Source organism: Mus caroli, unplaced genomic scaffold (genome assembly GCF_978045245.1).
Source record: "Mus caroli unplaced genomic scaffold, Mus_caroli_1 scaffold_20, whole genome shotgun sequence".
Lineage (NCBI taxonomy): Eukaryota > Metazoa > Chordata > Mammalia > Rodentia > Muridae > Mus > Mus caroli.
Window position 1 is genome coordinate 16,780,239 of NW_028227275.1, and position 13,945 is coordinate 16,794,183.

General features: G+C 49.9%; 2 protein-coding genes across 6 annotated transcripts in view; one reads left to right on the forward strand and one right to left on the reverse strand.

The window, feature by feature from the left end:
• Sec31b (SEC31 homolog B, COPII component) overlaps nucleotides 1-5,746 on the forward strand; it is a 29,064-nt gene extending 23,318 nt beyond the window's left edge. For all 5 annotated transcript variants that reach the window (XM_021152511.3, XM_085834230.1, XM_029472426.2 and 2 more), the window contains 7 exons: nucleotides 1,510-1,669; nucleotides 2,568-2,882; nucleotides 3,126-3,184; nucleotides 3,419-3,565; nucleotides 3,823-3,939; nucleotides 4,376-4,447; nucleotides 4,600-5,746. In XM_021152511.3, the coding sequence (XP_021008170.1) occupies nucleotides 1,510-1,669; nucleotides 2,568-2,882; nucleotides 3,126-3,184; nucleotides 3,419-3,565; nucleotides 3,823-3,939; nucleotides 4,376-4,447; nucleotides 4,600-4,779 (1,050 nt within the window). In that variant the 3' untranslated portion in view covers nucleotides 4,780-5,746. The remainder of the gene's footprint in view (nucleotides 1-1,509; nucleotides 1,670-2,567; nucleotides 2,883-3,125; nucleotides 3,185-3,418; nucleotides 3,566-3,822; nucleotides 3,940-4,375; nucleotides 4,448-4,599) is intronic.
• A 989-nt stretch (nucleotides 5,747-6,735) lies between these two features.
• Nucleotides 6,736-12,280, reverse strand: Wnt8b (Wnt family member 8B). Its single transcript, XM_029472427.2, has 4 exons — nucleotides 11,946-12,280; nucleotides 11,107-11,232; nucleotides 10,236-10,378; nucleotides 6,736-10,080 (listed from the first exon to the last, which is right to left on the reverse strand). The coding sequence occupies exons 2-4, from the start codon at nucleotides 11,183-11,185 to the stop codon at nucleotides 9,535-9,537; spliced, it is 768 nt and encodes a 255-aa protein (XP_029328287.1). The 5' UTR covers nucleotides 11,186-11,232; nucleotides 11,946-12,280; the 3' UTR covers nucleotides 6,736-9,534.
• Between the last annotated feature and the right edge of the window lie 1,665 nt (nucleotides 12,281-13,945).

Sequence of the window (13,945 nt, forward strand, 5' to 3'; positions counted from 1 at the left end):
CTAGATGGGACAATCAGGTAGGGGTAAGGGTCCCAAAGGCAGGCAAAGAGTCAGAGACAGCCCCTGCTCCCACTGTTAGGAGTCCCACATGAAGATCAAGCTACACAACTGTAACATATCTGTGGAGGGTCCATGTCAGTCCCTTGCAGGCTCCCTTGTTGGTAGTTCAGTCTCTGAGAGTTCCTATCGGTCCAGGTTAGTTGATTCTGTGGGTTTTCTTGTGGTGTCCTTGACCCCTCTGGCTCCTACAATTCTTCTCCTTTCCCCCCATGATTCCCCAAGCTCTACCTAATATTTGGCTGTGGGTCTCTGCATCTATTCCCATCAGTTGCTGGTGAAGCCTCTCTCATGACAACTGGGCTGGACACCAATCTATGAGTACAGCATAAAATCACTAGGAATCACTTCGGTGACGTTTTTTTTCCGACTTGTGTTTGGTTTGATCTTAGGTGTCTGGGCTCTCCAGCCTCTGGTTCCCGGCCCTCCGGGCAGTGACAGGGGTGGGCTCACTCTCATGGCATCACGGGTGTCAAGCAGGACCAGTCACTGTTGAACACTCCCACAATTTCTGTGCTACCTTTACCATCCTGTAGGCAGGACAAAATGTAGGTCAAAGGTTTTGTGGCTGGGTTGGTATCCCAATCCCTCCACTGGAAGACGTGCCTGGTTACAGAAGATGGCCAGTTTAGGCTCTGTATCTCCCATTGCTAGGAGTCTTAGCTAGGGTCACTCTCATGGGTTCCTGGGAGTCTCCACTGTACTAGATTTCTAGCTCATACCAGAGATCCACACAGCACCCCCCCCCAGTTGTCTCTTCAGTATTCTCTCCCTCTGTCTCCCACCTCCATTCCCCAACCTGATCTTATTCCCTTTTAAAAAAAGTTGTTCTTTTGTGTTTGTTTGTATTTGTTTTTGTTTTTGTGACAGGGTCTCACCATATAGTCTCAGTGGGTCTAGAACTCACTATGCAGACCAGCCTGGTCTTAAACTCATAGAGATATGCAAGCTTCTGCCTACTAAGTGCTGGGATTAAAGGCCTGCACCCCCATACTGAACTTGAAAAGGAGGTTTTTTAAAAAATATATTACGTGTGTGTGTGTACATGTGTGCCATGGTGCGTGTGTAGAAGTCAGAGAACAAGCTGTGGGAACTAGGTCTCTTCTAACATGTGGATCAAGCTGTTCTCCAGCCCTTCATTGGATATTAAAGATTAAGTTACTCAGACACAGGAATCAGGACATTACGTCTACCTCAGCCACAGAGGACAGATGTGCAAGCACATTGAACCAATAAGAAACAGCAGCTTTCCAATAAAGACCGACAAAACGTCAATGGGTTGTGGTCCTGGGATGGGATTAAATAAAGGAATGACTCGTGGAAAGTAGATAACAGAGAATCCGGCGTTGTACACTAAAGACCTTCAGCTTGACCCTGGTGTTGCTACAGGGATGGGGCATGGGAGGAATGGCCACAGCACACCAGCTCCCTGACCTCTTTCCCTCTTCACAGGTCCCAGCTCCATCTGTGAGGCCGAGGACCACAGCTCAGCCATCATCAGTGATGCCCTTCAGCCCCTCCCAGCCCAGCCCTTCTCAGGGCTCAAGTGACCAGAGGGTCCTTGGGCCCCAGGCAATCCTGCCTGGGCATTTCGTCCCTGGAGTAAGGCCTGGTGAGTAAGGGAAGATATCTTCTGGTGGAATATGAGGTCTCAGAGAAGACAGGCATGCAGATAGACATCCTGCCTCCCCAGCCAATGCTCATGTTGCCCGGAGAGGCCGTTGTTTTATATGGGACAGCATCTTGTGTAACTCAAGCTAACCTCCTACTTTCTGTGTAGCCCAAGATGACCTTAAACTGATCTTTCTGCCTCTGCCCCCAGTGCTGGAATCACAGGAGTGTACCCAGCTTGTTTTGTCTTTTTAACACATTTTATTAAATTCTGGTTTTGAACATAAAATAAAGTATACAGAGCACGGGGGGGGGCTTGAGTGATATCCAAGAAAATATACCAAAAATTTTTCTATTTTTGAGAAAATTGATTTGGGATTGAAATCTGGATTCATAAGAGTTCTCTTTATTGAATCCCTCCTTATATGTGCGCTCTCTCTCTCTCTCTCTCTCTCTCTCTCTCATATGTGCTCTCTCTCTTTCTCTGACTCTCTCTCTTTCTCTGACTCTCTCTTTTTCTGGCTAAAGGCTTAGTACTTTTGGCAATATACCAAACTAGTTACGTCTGTCATTTCAATTCACTAGTAATATTCTGAGGGTCAAATAAAGAATAAAGTTAGAGAATACTTTGCAAAGTGTAGATTTCTTTCTACATGGACTAATCCTTCATTGTTATTATTGGTTGTGGGTTTACAAATGTGTGTGTGTATGTTTAATGGACTCTTGCTTGGTTTCCAATTCCTGGTCTCAAGAGACCTTGTCCCAGCCTCCTAGGTGTCCCTGCAGGTGCTACCACACCCACTTTTCTGGTTTTCTGTTGGTTTGTTCCTGCATGATGTTCTCTGAGTCCCTCCCAAATGAAGGCTGGTGATAAGTTACTTATTTCTCCTCTCCTGCAGCTTTATCTCAGCCACAGCTTTCCGGAGGACAAAGTGTTCCAGCTGTAAACCCAGCTGGATTCTGTGGAGCATGGCCTCTTCCTGGCCTCACTCCAGTCATGGCATCCCCAGACTTCATGCAGCCAGGCTCCGCCCACCTGCCTGAAACTCCTAGACTCCTCCCTCTGCCTCCTGTGGGACCACCAGGTCCCAACCCTCTGAGCTCCCAGGTCCCAGCCTCTCCTGTCACTTTCTCTGTGGCCCCCCCTCCTGGAGGTCCAGGAGCACCGTGCTCTAGTGCCCTCCGGAGCTCTGGCATCTTGGCCACTTGTCCAGGTCAGTCCTCTTTCCATAGTTGCTTCCTGCGGGTCATTGCCACCTCTCTTCCCCTTCTCACTATTACTTTGGGAGTCTTGTTCCTCAAGCCAGTGAACTAAGGCCCTTTGTCAGTTAGGAGTATGACTGACCTACAGAGGGAGGTATGGCAGACTCTAACTAAAAGAATTTCTCCAGCTTTTAGGTTAAACATCATCAAGGTTCTTAACCATGCCCCTAAAATCCCTGCCTTTTGTTCTTTAGGACCCCAGGACTCCTGGAAAGTTGCTCCAGCTTCCCAGGGAAACCCCCAAAGGAAAAAGGTCGCTGCATCTTTCCCTAACCAGTGACCCACTTCCTAGTTCTTTAAGAACTCAGCCCCACCCTTCTCATATTTGCTTGCTCTCCTCCAAGTGGGTGTGTGCCCCTCAGCACCTCTCTCTTTAGAGCACACACTGTTCTGTGTTCCAGTTCCCCGCTCCCCATCCTGTTTCTTTGTTCAAGATCAGCCTGTGGTGTCTCTGGGTCCGCTCATAGGCTTCTCTTTATCTCTGTAGCTGCCTGAGACATTCATGCCTCCAGCACCAATTACAGCTCCGCTTAGGAGCCTTGGCCCTGAGCCACAACAGGCCCTGCTACCTCAGCCCCTAGTCTCCAGTACGACCCTGCCTCCTCCTGGAGCCCCAAGAGAATGCAGCCTGCAGGTGACAAGAACTGTGGGCCCCTCCCCTAATGCTTCCCCACCCTACTTGGGCAAGAAAAGTGGGATCATAGAAACTGGACTTTTTGCTCAAGGTGGAAGTAACCCTTGAGCCTGAAGGGGTTCTTCTTCCTGGAGAGGAGGGAGGGGTGGCTCTCAGCTCTGCAGCAGCAGGTATGACCTTGAGTCACAGGTCACTAGGCCTTAGGGAAGCCATGAGGACAGCTCACCTCCAGTCCTGCCTCACTGTCCCCTCGTTAGCAACTCCAGCCACTGCCTCCTGAGAAGGTGGGGAAGGAGCTGCCCCCAGAGCATCAGTGCGTGAAGGACAGCTTTGAGGCACTCCTTCAGCGCTGTTCCCTGACCGCCACTGACCTTGTAAGTATGGGTCTCCCTGAGCCTGCCTCTTCACAGCCTCAGCAGGCTCCTAGATGCCTCAGATGTAGGCCAGCGACGACCTCGCTGACCCTGGAGTGTGGACTACATCTTAAAGTTCTTTGATGTCCAGATGAAGTAGGGGAGGGCTTGGAGTCTGCCCTAAGTGCCACTTCTCAATAGCAGGACCAGAGAGCATGGGGATTTACAAGAGCAGGGCACGTTAGAGAGGGTGGAGCTGGCAGGAGAGAACCACCATTCAGTCACTCACTGGCTGTGTCGCCTGATCAAGCCTCTTGCCATCTTTGGACCTCCACTTGGTCTGTGAAATGAAGGAACTAGTAGCGAGCCGTTGTAATTATTTTATATCATATCTGTTTATAGTGTTGTACAGTGTGAGCCTTTGAGCTAGGGTCAGGAGCCATTTTTCTCCCTGCAGAAAACAAAAAGGAAGCTGGAGGAGGCAGCCTGCCGCCTAGAATGTCTGTATGAGAAGCTTTGCGAGGGGACAGTAAGTACCTAACTTACTCCCTCTGCCCGGTGCCTCTCTACTCCCGCCTGGTCTCAGAGACATCTTCCTGGACTGAGGTCTGGACCTGCCCATGCTGTTAGAGCTGGGATTGGGGTAGGCTCATCTAATCCAAGGGTTCAATCCCTCCCCAGCTCTCGCCCCACGTCCTGGCTGGGCTCCATGAAGTTGCCCGATGTGTGGATGCCGGAAGCTTTGAGCAGGGCCTCGCGGTGCATGCGCAGGTGGCGGGCTGCAGCAGCTTCAGCGAGGTATCCAGCTTCATGCCTATGCTGAAGGCCGTCCTCACCATCGCACACAAGCTGCAGGGCTAAGTCAGGACTCTCTTCTACCAGGAGGCCGCCTCTGCTGTTACTTAACGTGTGGCAGAAAGGGGGATTTTTTTTTTTCAACAGAGTGTATTTCCCCCAATCTCCTCCCTTGCTGCCAGGTATGTGACGCTGGGGGCTTGGCCCCACGCCAACTGAGTGTCTCCTTCTCATCCCTTTATGCCTGGCCACCTGGAACTTACCCTGGGTGCTTCCACCTGAGAGGTGATGCTCAGAGTTGAACCTTACTCTCTCTAATGTAGCAGTCCTTTTGAACAAGTCATGGACATGAGGTACTAAACAAAATCAAGAGAGGAAACCCGGACCTTTTAAAAAAAAAATAAAATCTTTTACCAGTGGTGGTAGTGGCACAGGCCTTTAATCCCAGCACTCGGGAGGCAGAGGCAGGCTGATCACTGTGAGTTCCAGGACAGCCAGAGCCATACAAAGAAACCCTGTCTTAAAAACCAAAAAGGGAACTTCTCATGTGTTGGCATCACTCGGGGTGGGCTGTCAGGTGCTGAGTGAAAGGGTGAAGTGCCTTCTGTTTAGACTCTGGCGCGATGGTTCTTAACTCACACCATGTGGGTCGTGATCCCCTTGGGAGTCAGTGACCGTTCCACAAGGGGTCACCCAAGATGATTGGAAAACACAGATATTCGTGATGATAGCATGAAGTAGCAAAGAAAATAATTTTATGTTTGGGGTCACCACAACATGGGCTGGTGTATATTAAGGGGCTGCAGTACTAGGAATCACTGCCCTAGAGAGTGACCCTCGACACCACCTAGGCTGGAGCCTGGCCCAAGGCCTTAAACTATCTGTGATTATTTTTAGGAATCAGAGCCTAGCTTCTCAAAGGCCCAGGGCTCCTCTTCCCCTCAGCTATCTCGTGTCTCTCAGCTACTTCCTCTGGCCATGGTTCCATGCTGACCTCCTATCTGTGCAATAAAGTGCAATGACCTGTTTCCCACTCCGACTCCTCTGCATCCTACCTTGCTAATGCCCCTCTCAAGAACAGAGAGGTGTGGCTTCCTGTACTGTAGAGGAAGACAGAAGAAAGGTCTGGGGAGAGATAAGAACTCCAAAACTGAAGAACTTAAAAGAAAATATGTGTTTGGGAGTTTTGCCTGCATGTATGTCTGTGTACTGTGTATATTACCTGGTGCCTACGGAGGCCGGACGAGGACACCTATTAGTGCTGAGAACTGAACCTGCGTCCTTTGGAAGACCCAGCCTAAGGAAATAACTTTTTAAAGTGTAGTCCCATGAATGGATTTGTGTTATAGGTCTTTCCTTGCAACATCTGTAGCCACACTGCTTGGTGTGTGTGTGTGTCTGTGTGTGCCCGCATGCGCGTGCACGTCTGTCTGTGTCTGTCTGTCTGTCTCCATCTGTGCCTGACAGTGAGCTGCAGGGTTTCCCCCACACCACTTCAGGGCTGAGTTCAGCTGCACAAAGGGCCTGGGTGTGAAGCCAGGGGGTACCAGGCCTAATCCTGTTGTCCATCCATCATGTCTGCAGGCTAGATGTGTGTGTTTGGGAGGGAGGGATTGTTAGGCAGTATTTGTTTGTAAAGCCACTTGCTCTTCAGATAATACTTGTGCTAACTTCTATTGATGAAGCAGTGTGAGCCCCAGCAAAGTCCTTTCCCAAAGTGTCTTTGAAGCCAAGAGCCCATTGAAGGGAAGAAAGGCGGGGAGAAGGGATTAGTTTGTTCAGCAGCTGTGAATTTCAGTGGGAGGTTGATGAACTCTGAAGTCTTTGTTTAAATTAAAGGAGGGGGAGAGAAAAAGCCGCTGCTGGAGCGAGAGCCCCACTCGGGGCCCTGAACTAACACAAGGAGAAGTCTGAGCTGCAGGGAGCTGTGTACTGACTGCCAAGACTTTTCCCAAACACTTTCCGAAAAGGTGTTGTGAGAAGAGAAGGGGCGGAGTGGCGGATTAACATGTGAAATGAAGTTTTCATTGACTCCGGGCGGGGGTAGAAGGCTGTTTTAATGGCATTTTGTTCCCCTATTTTCTCTTCTTGAGCTCTTTAGAGATATTGTTTTGCTAAGACAGGCTTTCTTCCCCCTTCTTTCCAGTCTGAGGGTTGCCTCTATGGGAGCCAACATAAATATTTCTCCTCCAGGAATGTGGGTTAATTAAAAGGAAATGAATGAGTGGAAGCATCCAATCCAGACCCACAATAGGCGAGTGCCCTGGCCTGCCCTCCCTCCCACCACCACCAGCGCTACCAGCGTGCCAAGGAGGAGCCTTTCTCTCTCCACACTGACCTGCTCCTGAGGCCAAGTGAGGGTGGGATTCTTTTAAAGAAAAGAAAGCCCTGCTTGTGTGCAGGCTCACCAGCCAGGGGCAGGAAGGAGACAGGGTTTTGCTCACCCTACCCAGAGTTCTTGTCACTTCTCAGGACCCCCCCCCCTTCTGTCCTCAGACTGAGACAGATGGGCTCCTTAAGAGCCCACAAGAGGAGGGAAGGGGTCTGGGTTGCTGGGCCACCGTTTTTCTCAACATCAATTTAGATGTGTGGGGTTTTTTGTTTTTGTTTTTTAAGTTTGACTAGCTGACCTCAGAGGTGTCTAATCTTCCCAGTCAGCAGTCAGCATCTCTAGAGTTGTCTGCACAGTCTCAGTGAGTTAGTGTAGGACTTGAAGCCATGAACTGAGGGATGCTTGTGTGTTGTTAGCTGTCTCCACTCCAGTGTGTATAGCTTGAACAAAGGCATGAAGGCGTAGTGCAATGGGGAGGAGGTTCTCTGTAGAACTGGGATGAACTGGGAGTCACTCATACCCATTTGGTGATACAAAGTATAATCTATGGAAGAAATGACAAGCCGGAGGAGGCATTTGGAGTCTGACTTTAAAGTTCTGAACACAGAAGCATGATGCTTCCATGTTTCTGCTGAGAGCCCTGGAAAAATGCAGCTTCACGCTCCCATGTGGAACCCTTATAGTTTTCAGTTGCATTGCTGGGTTTTCTTCTGTACACTTATCAAGTAACTGTCCAGTAAGACCTGGGATTAACACGCACTGCTGAAAGATTGGGAAAAAGGAGAGCTGAGGAGGCTCAGAAGGCACAGGTAAGAATTGCTCACAGCTGGAAGTGAAGTAGCAAAAGACCCCAAAGGGAAGGGAAGTATGTCCCCTGCTAATACCAGGAAAAACTGCCTCCCAGAAAGTTTTAATAGGACCAGAAGATGCCCAGAGGTTTAACGAGGCCACTGTCCTTCCGAATGTCAGGGGCCTTTCACTCTTCCGGGGTAGTCACTGTGGCTTTGGCATTGTGAGCTCAGCTCTGTACTTGCAGCAGAAGAGGAAGAAAGTATAGAATTTGAACGTCTCTGCTTCAAAAGTGCTGTGGATACCCACACCCAGGTCTTACCTAGGGCAAGGAGCAGCTATGGGGAAGGTCTGGGCTGAGCTTGCTCTTCAGTTCTCCCAATACCCATTTCATAAACAAGACCCTGCCAGACTGCCCAAGGAAGAAACTCAGAAGCGGCGCTGAGAGCTCTGGGCTTCCAAGTGAATGCATTAGCGGAAGGTTTATGTGGGTGATTTACTAATCCTTGGCAGATTAACCTCAGTCAAATCAAACTAGCTACTTAGGCAGTCAACTACAGGGAGAAGATGGTACCCTGCCAGAGTGGGAGGGAGGAGAGAGCTTAGAGGGTACATTTCTGCTGTGCTTCCCTCTCAGCAATCAGCGAGGTCAGGACCTGGGAGAAGGGACATATATCAGACTGCAATAAATTAAATAGGTTAAGGCTCTGAACATCCTCTTAGCAACAGTTTCAGAGTGTGGGGGTGGAGCCGGTGAAGGTTTACTTATCAAAGAACGCATCTGGCAGATGTTCTGAACCCTGCCTATTTGAGAACCAGGTATTAGGGTCTGGTTTCTCCTTCCTATGCCCTTCCTTAAGAGGCACAGATCCAAAAACCTTGATTTGCCTGTCTTGGCTCAGAAGATCAAAGCTCCCGCGGAGAAGGAGACAAAGTTAGACGCTGCTATGATACAAAGTAATCAGAAAATGATTGCCAACCTGCCTACTACAGACCTCTACCACTCCGAGACCCCTTGGGTGTGACTGGAGTATCTTTGGTGTTTAGGAAGGTCACTGCTTAGCTGAAGTCTGCCAGTGACATGATGTCACAGAGGAGTAACATTTGGTGTGCAAGTTTGACTCTGGGGTTACCTCTTACCCCTTATTCAAAGGCTTACTTCTTCCCTTTTTCTTTCTTTCTGTTTTTGTTTGGTTGTTGTTTTGATTTGGTTGTGGTTTTTTGTTTTTCTTTCCAGAAATAGTAGGGAAATGAGAAGACAAAGTGTTAAGATTCTTGAATAATCAACAGCGGGGAGTCTAGGCCTAGAGGCTCTGGCTCACTGGAGGGAGGTGAAGCTATGGTGAGCAAGAGAAGGGCCGCGTCTTTCCCTGTACCCTGAATATCTGAGAGGGGCCCTTCCTAGGCCTGATAAGCTAGGTCCAGCATTGGGCGACCATTGGGGTCCGAAGTAGGGTAGAGTGGGGTGAGGAGACTCGCCTGTTTTCATCCTCTTCTCAGGAACATCTTGCAGAATTTTATAACAGTTTTGAGACCTACGAGTGAGCTACAAAGTGTCACTCGGTAGAGACTGCGGCCTCCTCCTGTCAGAATCTCTGGGCTAGGGAGTGCGAGGTCCCCCATTCTGGGTTCCTCTATTTCCGGGGTCTCTAAAGGAAGCCGAGGACGAACAGGGGTGGAGGCAGAAGGGATAGATACCCTTAGGGGTTCTTCCCGGGTTTGTGCGCAGCGCCTCTGAGCGGCCGCTCTGCGCGGCTGCAGAAGTACTTGGTGACCCGCCGGCGGCACTGCTCGCAGCGGACCGCGCAGCACCAGTGAAACTTGCAGTTGCAGCTGGACACTGTCTCGGCGCGGCGCTCCTCCACCGCTAGCCCGCAGTCCCCGCACAGTCGGCGACAACTGCGGCGCTCCCAGCGACCCAGGGCGCGCCCGCGCCGCAGACACTCTCGGCCCTCGGTGCCTAGCAGCCCCAGGGTCTTGTTTTCCAGGCAGTAGTCTGGGGAGTCCTCCAGATGCACCAGCTCGCGTGTGGAGATGGAGCGGAAGGTGTCGGCGATGGCGCCGCGGCCCGCCGCGCTGTTGCCCGCGCCCTGCAGCAGGTCCACCTTGAGCGCCGCGTGATACTTCTCCTTCAAGTGCGCGCCTACCTCCCGGAACTCTGGCAGTTGCAACCAGCAAGTCTGCGTGGTGCAGCTGCCGGACACACCGTGGCACTTACACGTGCGTTTCATAGTGCCCTTGACCGCCTGGGGGAGAGAGCAGCACGTAAGCCACCCGAGCTGGAGCAGTTGCCAGGCGCCTAGCTAGTGAGTGGCCAGACGATTGGGTAAAGTCAGTGAAAGAACCCAAACGTTGGAGCTGGTACTGGATGGAGCCTAGTGCCAAGGGCTGCGGGACTCACCTTGCGGCCAGCCTCATTGTTGTGCAGATTCATGGCTGCCCGGGCATCTTGTCCTGTCTCGAGGGCATCCACAAACTGCTTGGAAATTGCCTCTCCGAAGCCCACGTTGTCACTGCAGCCTCCCCAGAGCCAACCTTGGCCCCCTGAAAAGGCGAGAGCAGGAAAAGTCACAGAGTCCAAAGCTTCATGAGCTCTCATTTCTAATTGGATGAGGCAGGGGTGGTGGGGCGGGGGTGGGTGGGTGGGTGGGTGGGTGGGGAGGGTTATAGTTGGGTGAGTGTTCTGTCTCTGGATTGGTTTCAATCTTGTTTTTGCCACCTTGTGTGCCCTCTTTCAGTCTGAGCCAATCCCCTGCTCAGGCCTTGTGACATAGCTAGCTGTCAATTGGATTCCGCCCTTGTGCTTCTCTTGGAGAGTGCACGTGTCTGGCAGGTGGGCGGTTGAAAGGGACAAGAGTTCACCTTTGAAAGAGGAAGAGGAACCTAACTGAAGTAATATGGAGCACCCGAAGTCAGAAATTAAGTGACAGGGCACAGAGGTTGTGGATGGCAGTGGAAAAGCATGGGGTGGGGCCAACTTAGGATAAAGCAACAGGAAAGGAAGTCCTCTGGGAGGGACAGGTGACTGAGTCTGCGCATACTTCCATTATCACTGTGTTAAGGAAGCTGCTCTGGGAGAACAGGGCAGGGTTGTCCCTGGCGTGTGGGGGCTGGAACTGGCTCGCTCTCCTTCAGCATTATTCCCCTCATAAACTCTTTTTTTTATTCCTCCAAGTTCCCACCATGCTTTTCATTGTGTAAGTGAACTTCCTGGGCTGCCTGTGCTCCTCAGTACACCCCTCCCCCCCCCACCTCATCCCATTTCTACTCACCCAGTTGTCCATTTCGGGAGTCATCACAGCCACAGTTGTCAAAGTCTCCGAGGCTGCAGTTTCTAGTCAGGGTGTACATAACCCCAGCAGAGCTGATGGCGTGCACAAATGCTGTCTCCCGGTTAGCTGGGGAGCCAAAGCCCCTCAATGGTTAGAAGAGGTTGCAGTTCCTCTATATCACACACACACACACACACACACACACACACACACACACACACACACACAACTCCCAGCTCTGCCTCTTCCTCCTGTGTCTTGTAGCTTTCCCTCTTCCAGGGTCTGTCCCATCCCTGGTCTCAACCCTGTCCTCCTTCCCGACCACCCGTCTTTTCATTTCAAGTCACACACTGAAGTCTAGAAATCCCGCAGTCAGCTTCAAAAGCTCCTCAAATGGGCAGCCTTCAGCGCAATTGTTTATCCTTTCTGGGGTAACCTGGTCTCCAAGTTTCTCCTGGCTCAGCACCTCTCTCTCTAAGCCCTGGGAAAGGAGGATGTTATCAGGGTGAGGATTTATGACCCTCACCTGCATCTCCGTGTTACTTAGATCCTGACAAAGCCTTTCGCCAACTGGGCAGCCTAAGATAGCACAGGACTGGAGATGGGGCAAAGCGTATGAACAGGGAGAAAGGGAGGGGGAAAGGGAGGAAGGGAGGGAGGGAAGGAGGGAGGGAGGGAGGTAAAGAAAGAAAGTATAGACAGAAATAAGGGACAGAAAGAAGGGATCTCAGGAGAGAGTGGTGACCTGAGCAGAGACTGGGTGAAAGTTGAGGATACAGAAGAGGAGAGGCCCAAGCTATGTCCAGGGCTCCTGGAGCCGAGGCCAAGGCTTTCCTTACCGCTCCGAAGTCCACCATGGCTGGACAGCTGTAAAGCTCTCTCGGGGCAATTCCAACGGTCCCAAGCAAACTGGTATTTACACTCTTCAATACCACTCTGGGCGCCAGCGGCCACGCTGCTGGAGTAGACCAGGTAAGCCTACAGGAATATGGGCTCAAGAATTTAGCCTCAGCTTAGGAGACATCTGCCCCACACTGGCCAGGCAACTCTCTTACTGTCTACTCTGCCAGCCTTGGAATACCTAGAAAGCAGTCTACACACACCGTCTCACTTAACAGTTTCCTTGTGGATAGGACCACTGTGTGGGTCAGGAAGCTGAGGCATAGAGAGAAGTACTTTGCCCAGGGCCTCCCATCAGCAGGCAGCCACTGGAAATGGGAGGAGTTGCATTAGCTTTCTGTCAAACTTAGTATCCACCAGTCTTCAATCATTACACTAAACTGTCTCTCCAAAATGAACTGCCGTTGCACAATTCTTGAAATTTCAGGTGCTTGTTGTACCCCACTGCTAGCCAAGGATTGGTATTCTGGAAATCCCTTTTGTGCAGAGGCCATGTCCTGCAATTCCCAAATGTTAGAGGGGACACCACACAGAGCACAGTATGGAGCTGCACCTGTCAAAGCTGGTGACTTTCCTGGCTTGGGAGATTCCAGACAAAAATTCAGTAACAATACAGCCAAATTCTCATCTGGGCTCTGACCATTTGCGAGTGGCTTCAGGCAAGTCCCCATTGTGCTACATGCTATTCATAGTGCAATTTGTTGATATAATGAACCCAACATATGTTATCTTCAGCCAACAAGTTAAGACCAGTGGCATCCAAGTTAATCGAAGACTCTTCCCTTACCTTTGGACCGGTCATCAGAAAATTGTTCACTGACCTAGAAGGAAGAAAAAGCAGCTCACTGGAGAGACACCAGTTTGTTTCTGCTCTCAAGAGCCACAGAGAATATTTCCACAAAGAAAGGCAATTCATTCTCACAAGAAACAGGACACTTGCCGGGCAGTGGTGGCACACGCCTTTAATCCCAGCACTTGGGAGGCAGAGGCAGGCAGATTTTTGAGTTCGAGGCCAGCCTGGTCTACAGAGTGAGTTCCAGGACAGCCTGGGCTATACAGAGAAATCCTGTCTCAAAAAAAAAAAAAAAAAAAAAAAAAAGAAAGAAAGAAAGAAAGAAAGAAAGAAAGAAAGAAAAACAAACAAAAAAGAAACAGGACACTTCACCAGGCTAATAAAGATAACCTGCTCAGAACCAGCAAGGTGGCTCGGTGGGTAGTTGTGCCTGCTGCTGAGCCTGACAACTTGAATTCAATCCCTGTAACCCACACAGTAGAAGAGAGCCATCCTGCAAGTGTCCTCAGATCCCACTCATAGGCTATGGTACTTGCACTGGCTCCAACGTGTGTGCATACCCCAAAATAAATAAATTTTTAAATAATTTAAAATGTAAAAGATAACCCATTTAGTTAAAAAAATTATGACTCAGATGGAGGATATTTCTTTAGATTTAAAAAATATTTTTAATTTATGTGTATGAGTTTTTGCCTGTCTATGGTATTCACACCACTTACCTGAGGAGCCCTGAAGAAAAGTCAGACCACTGAAACTAGAGTTAAGTTATGGAGTTCTGAGCTACCATCTGGGTGCAGGGAGCTGTACCCATGTCCTTTGAAAGAGCAACCAGTGCTCTTAACCACGAATCCATCTCTCCAGCTCCATTTCTTTGGAATTTTAAAGTCAGTTATAATTTACAACATCATAAAATTATAGCTTTCAATACCATAAAAATGGAAATACTGTTTGATTATTGTTTTCACCACAGGCTGGGAACACTGCAAACATTAACTCTTGGAACAGGCACCATTCAGCTTCACAAGTAGCTCTTTTAAATCATTTCTGCCCCAGACATTATTATCTCTGTTTTGTCCATGGGAGTCCAGAGGAGACAGTTAACTACATGTTGAGGCTCACCCAGCTAATAACCTAGGAAGTAGGATC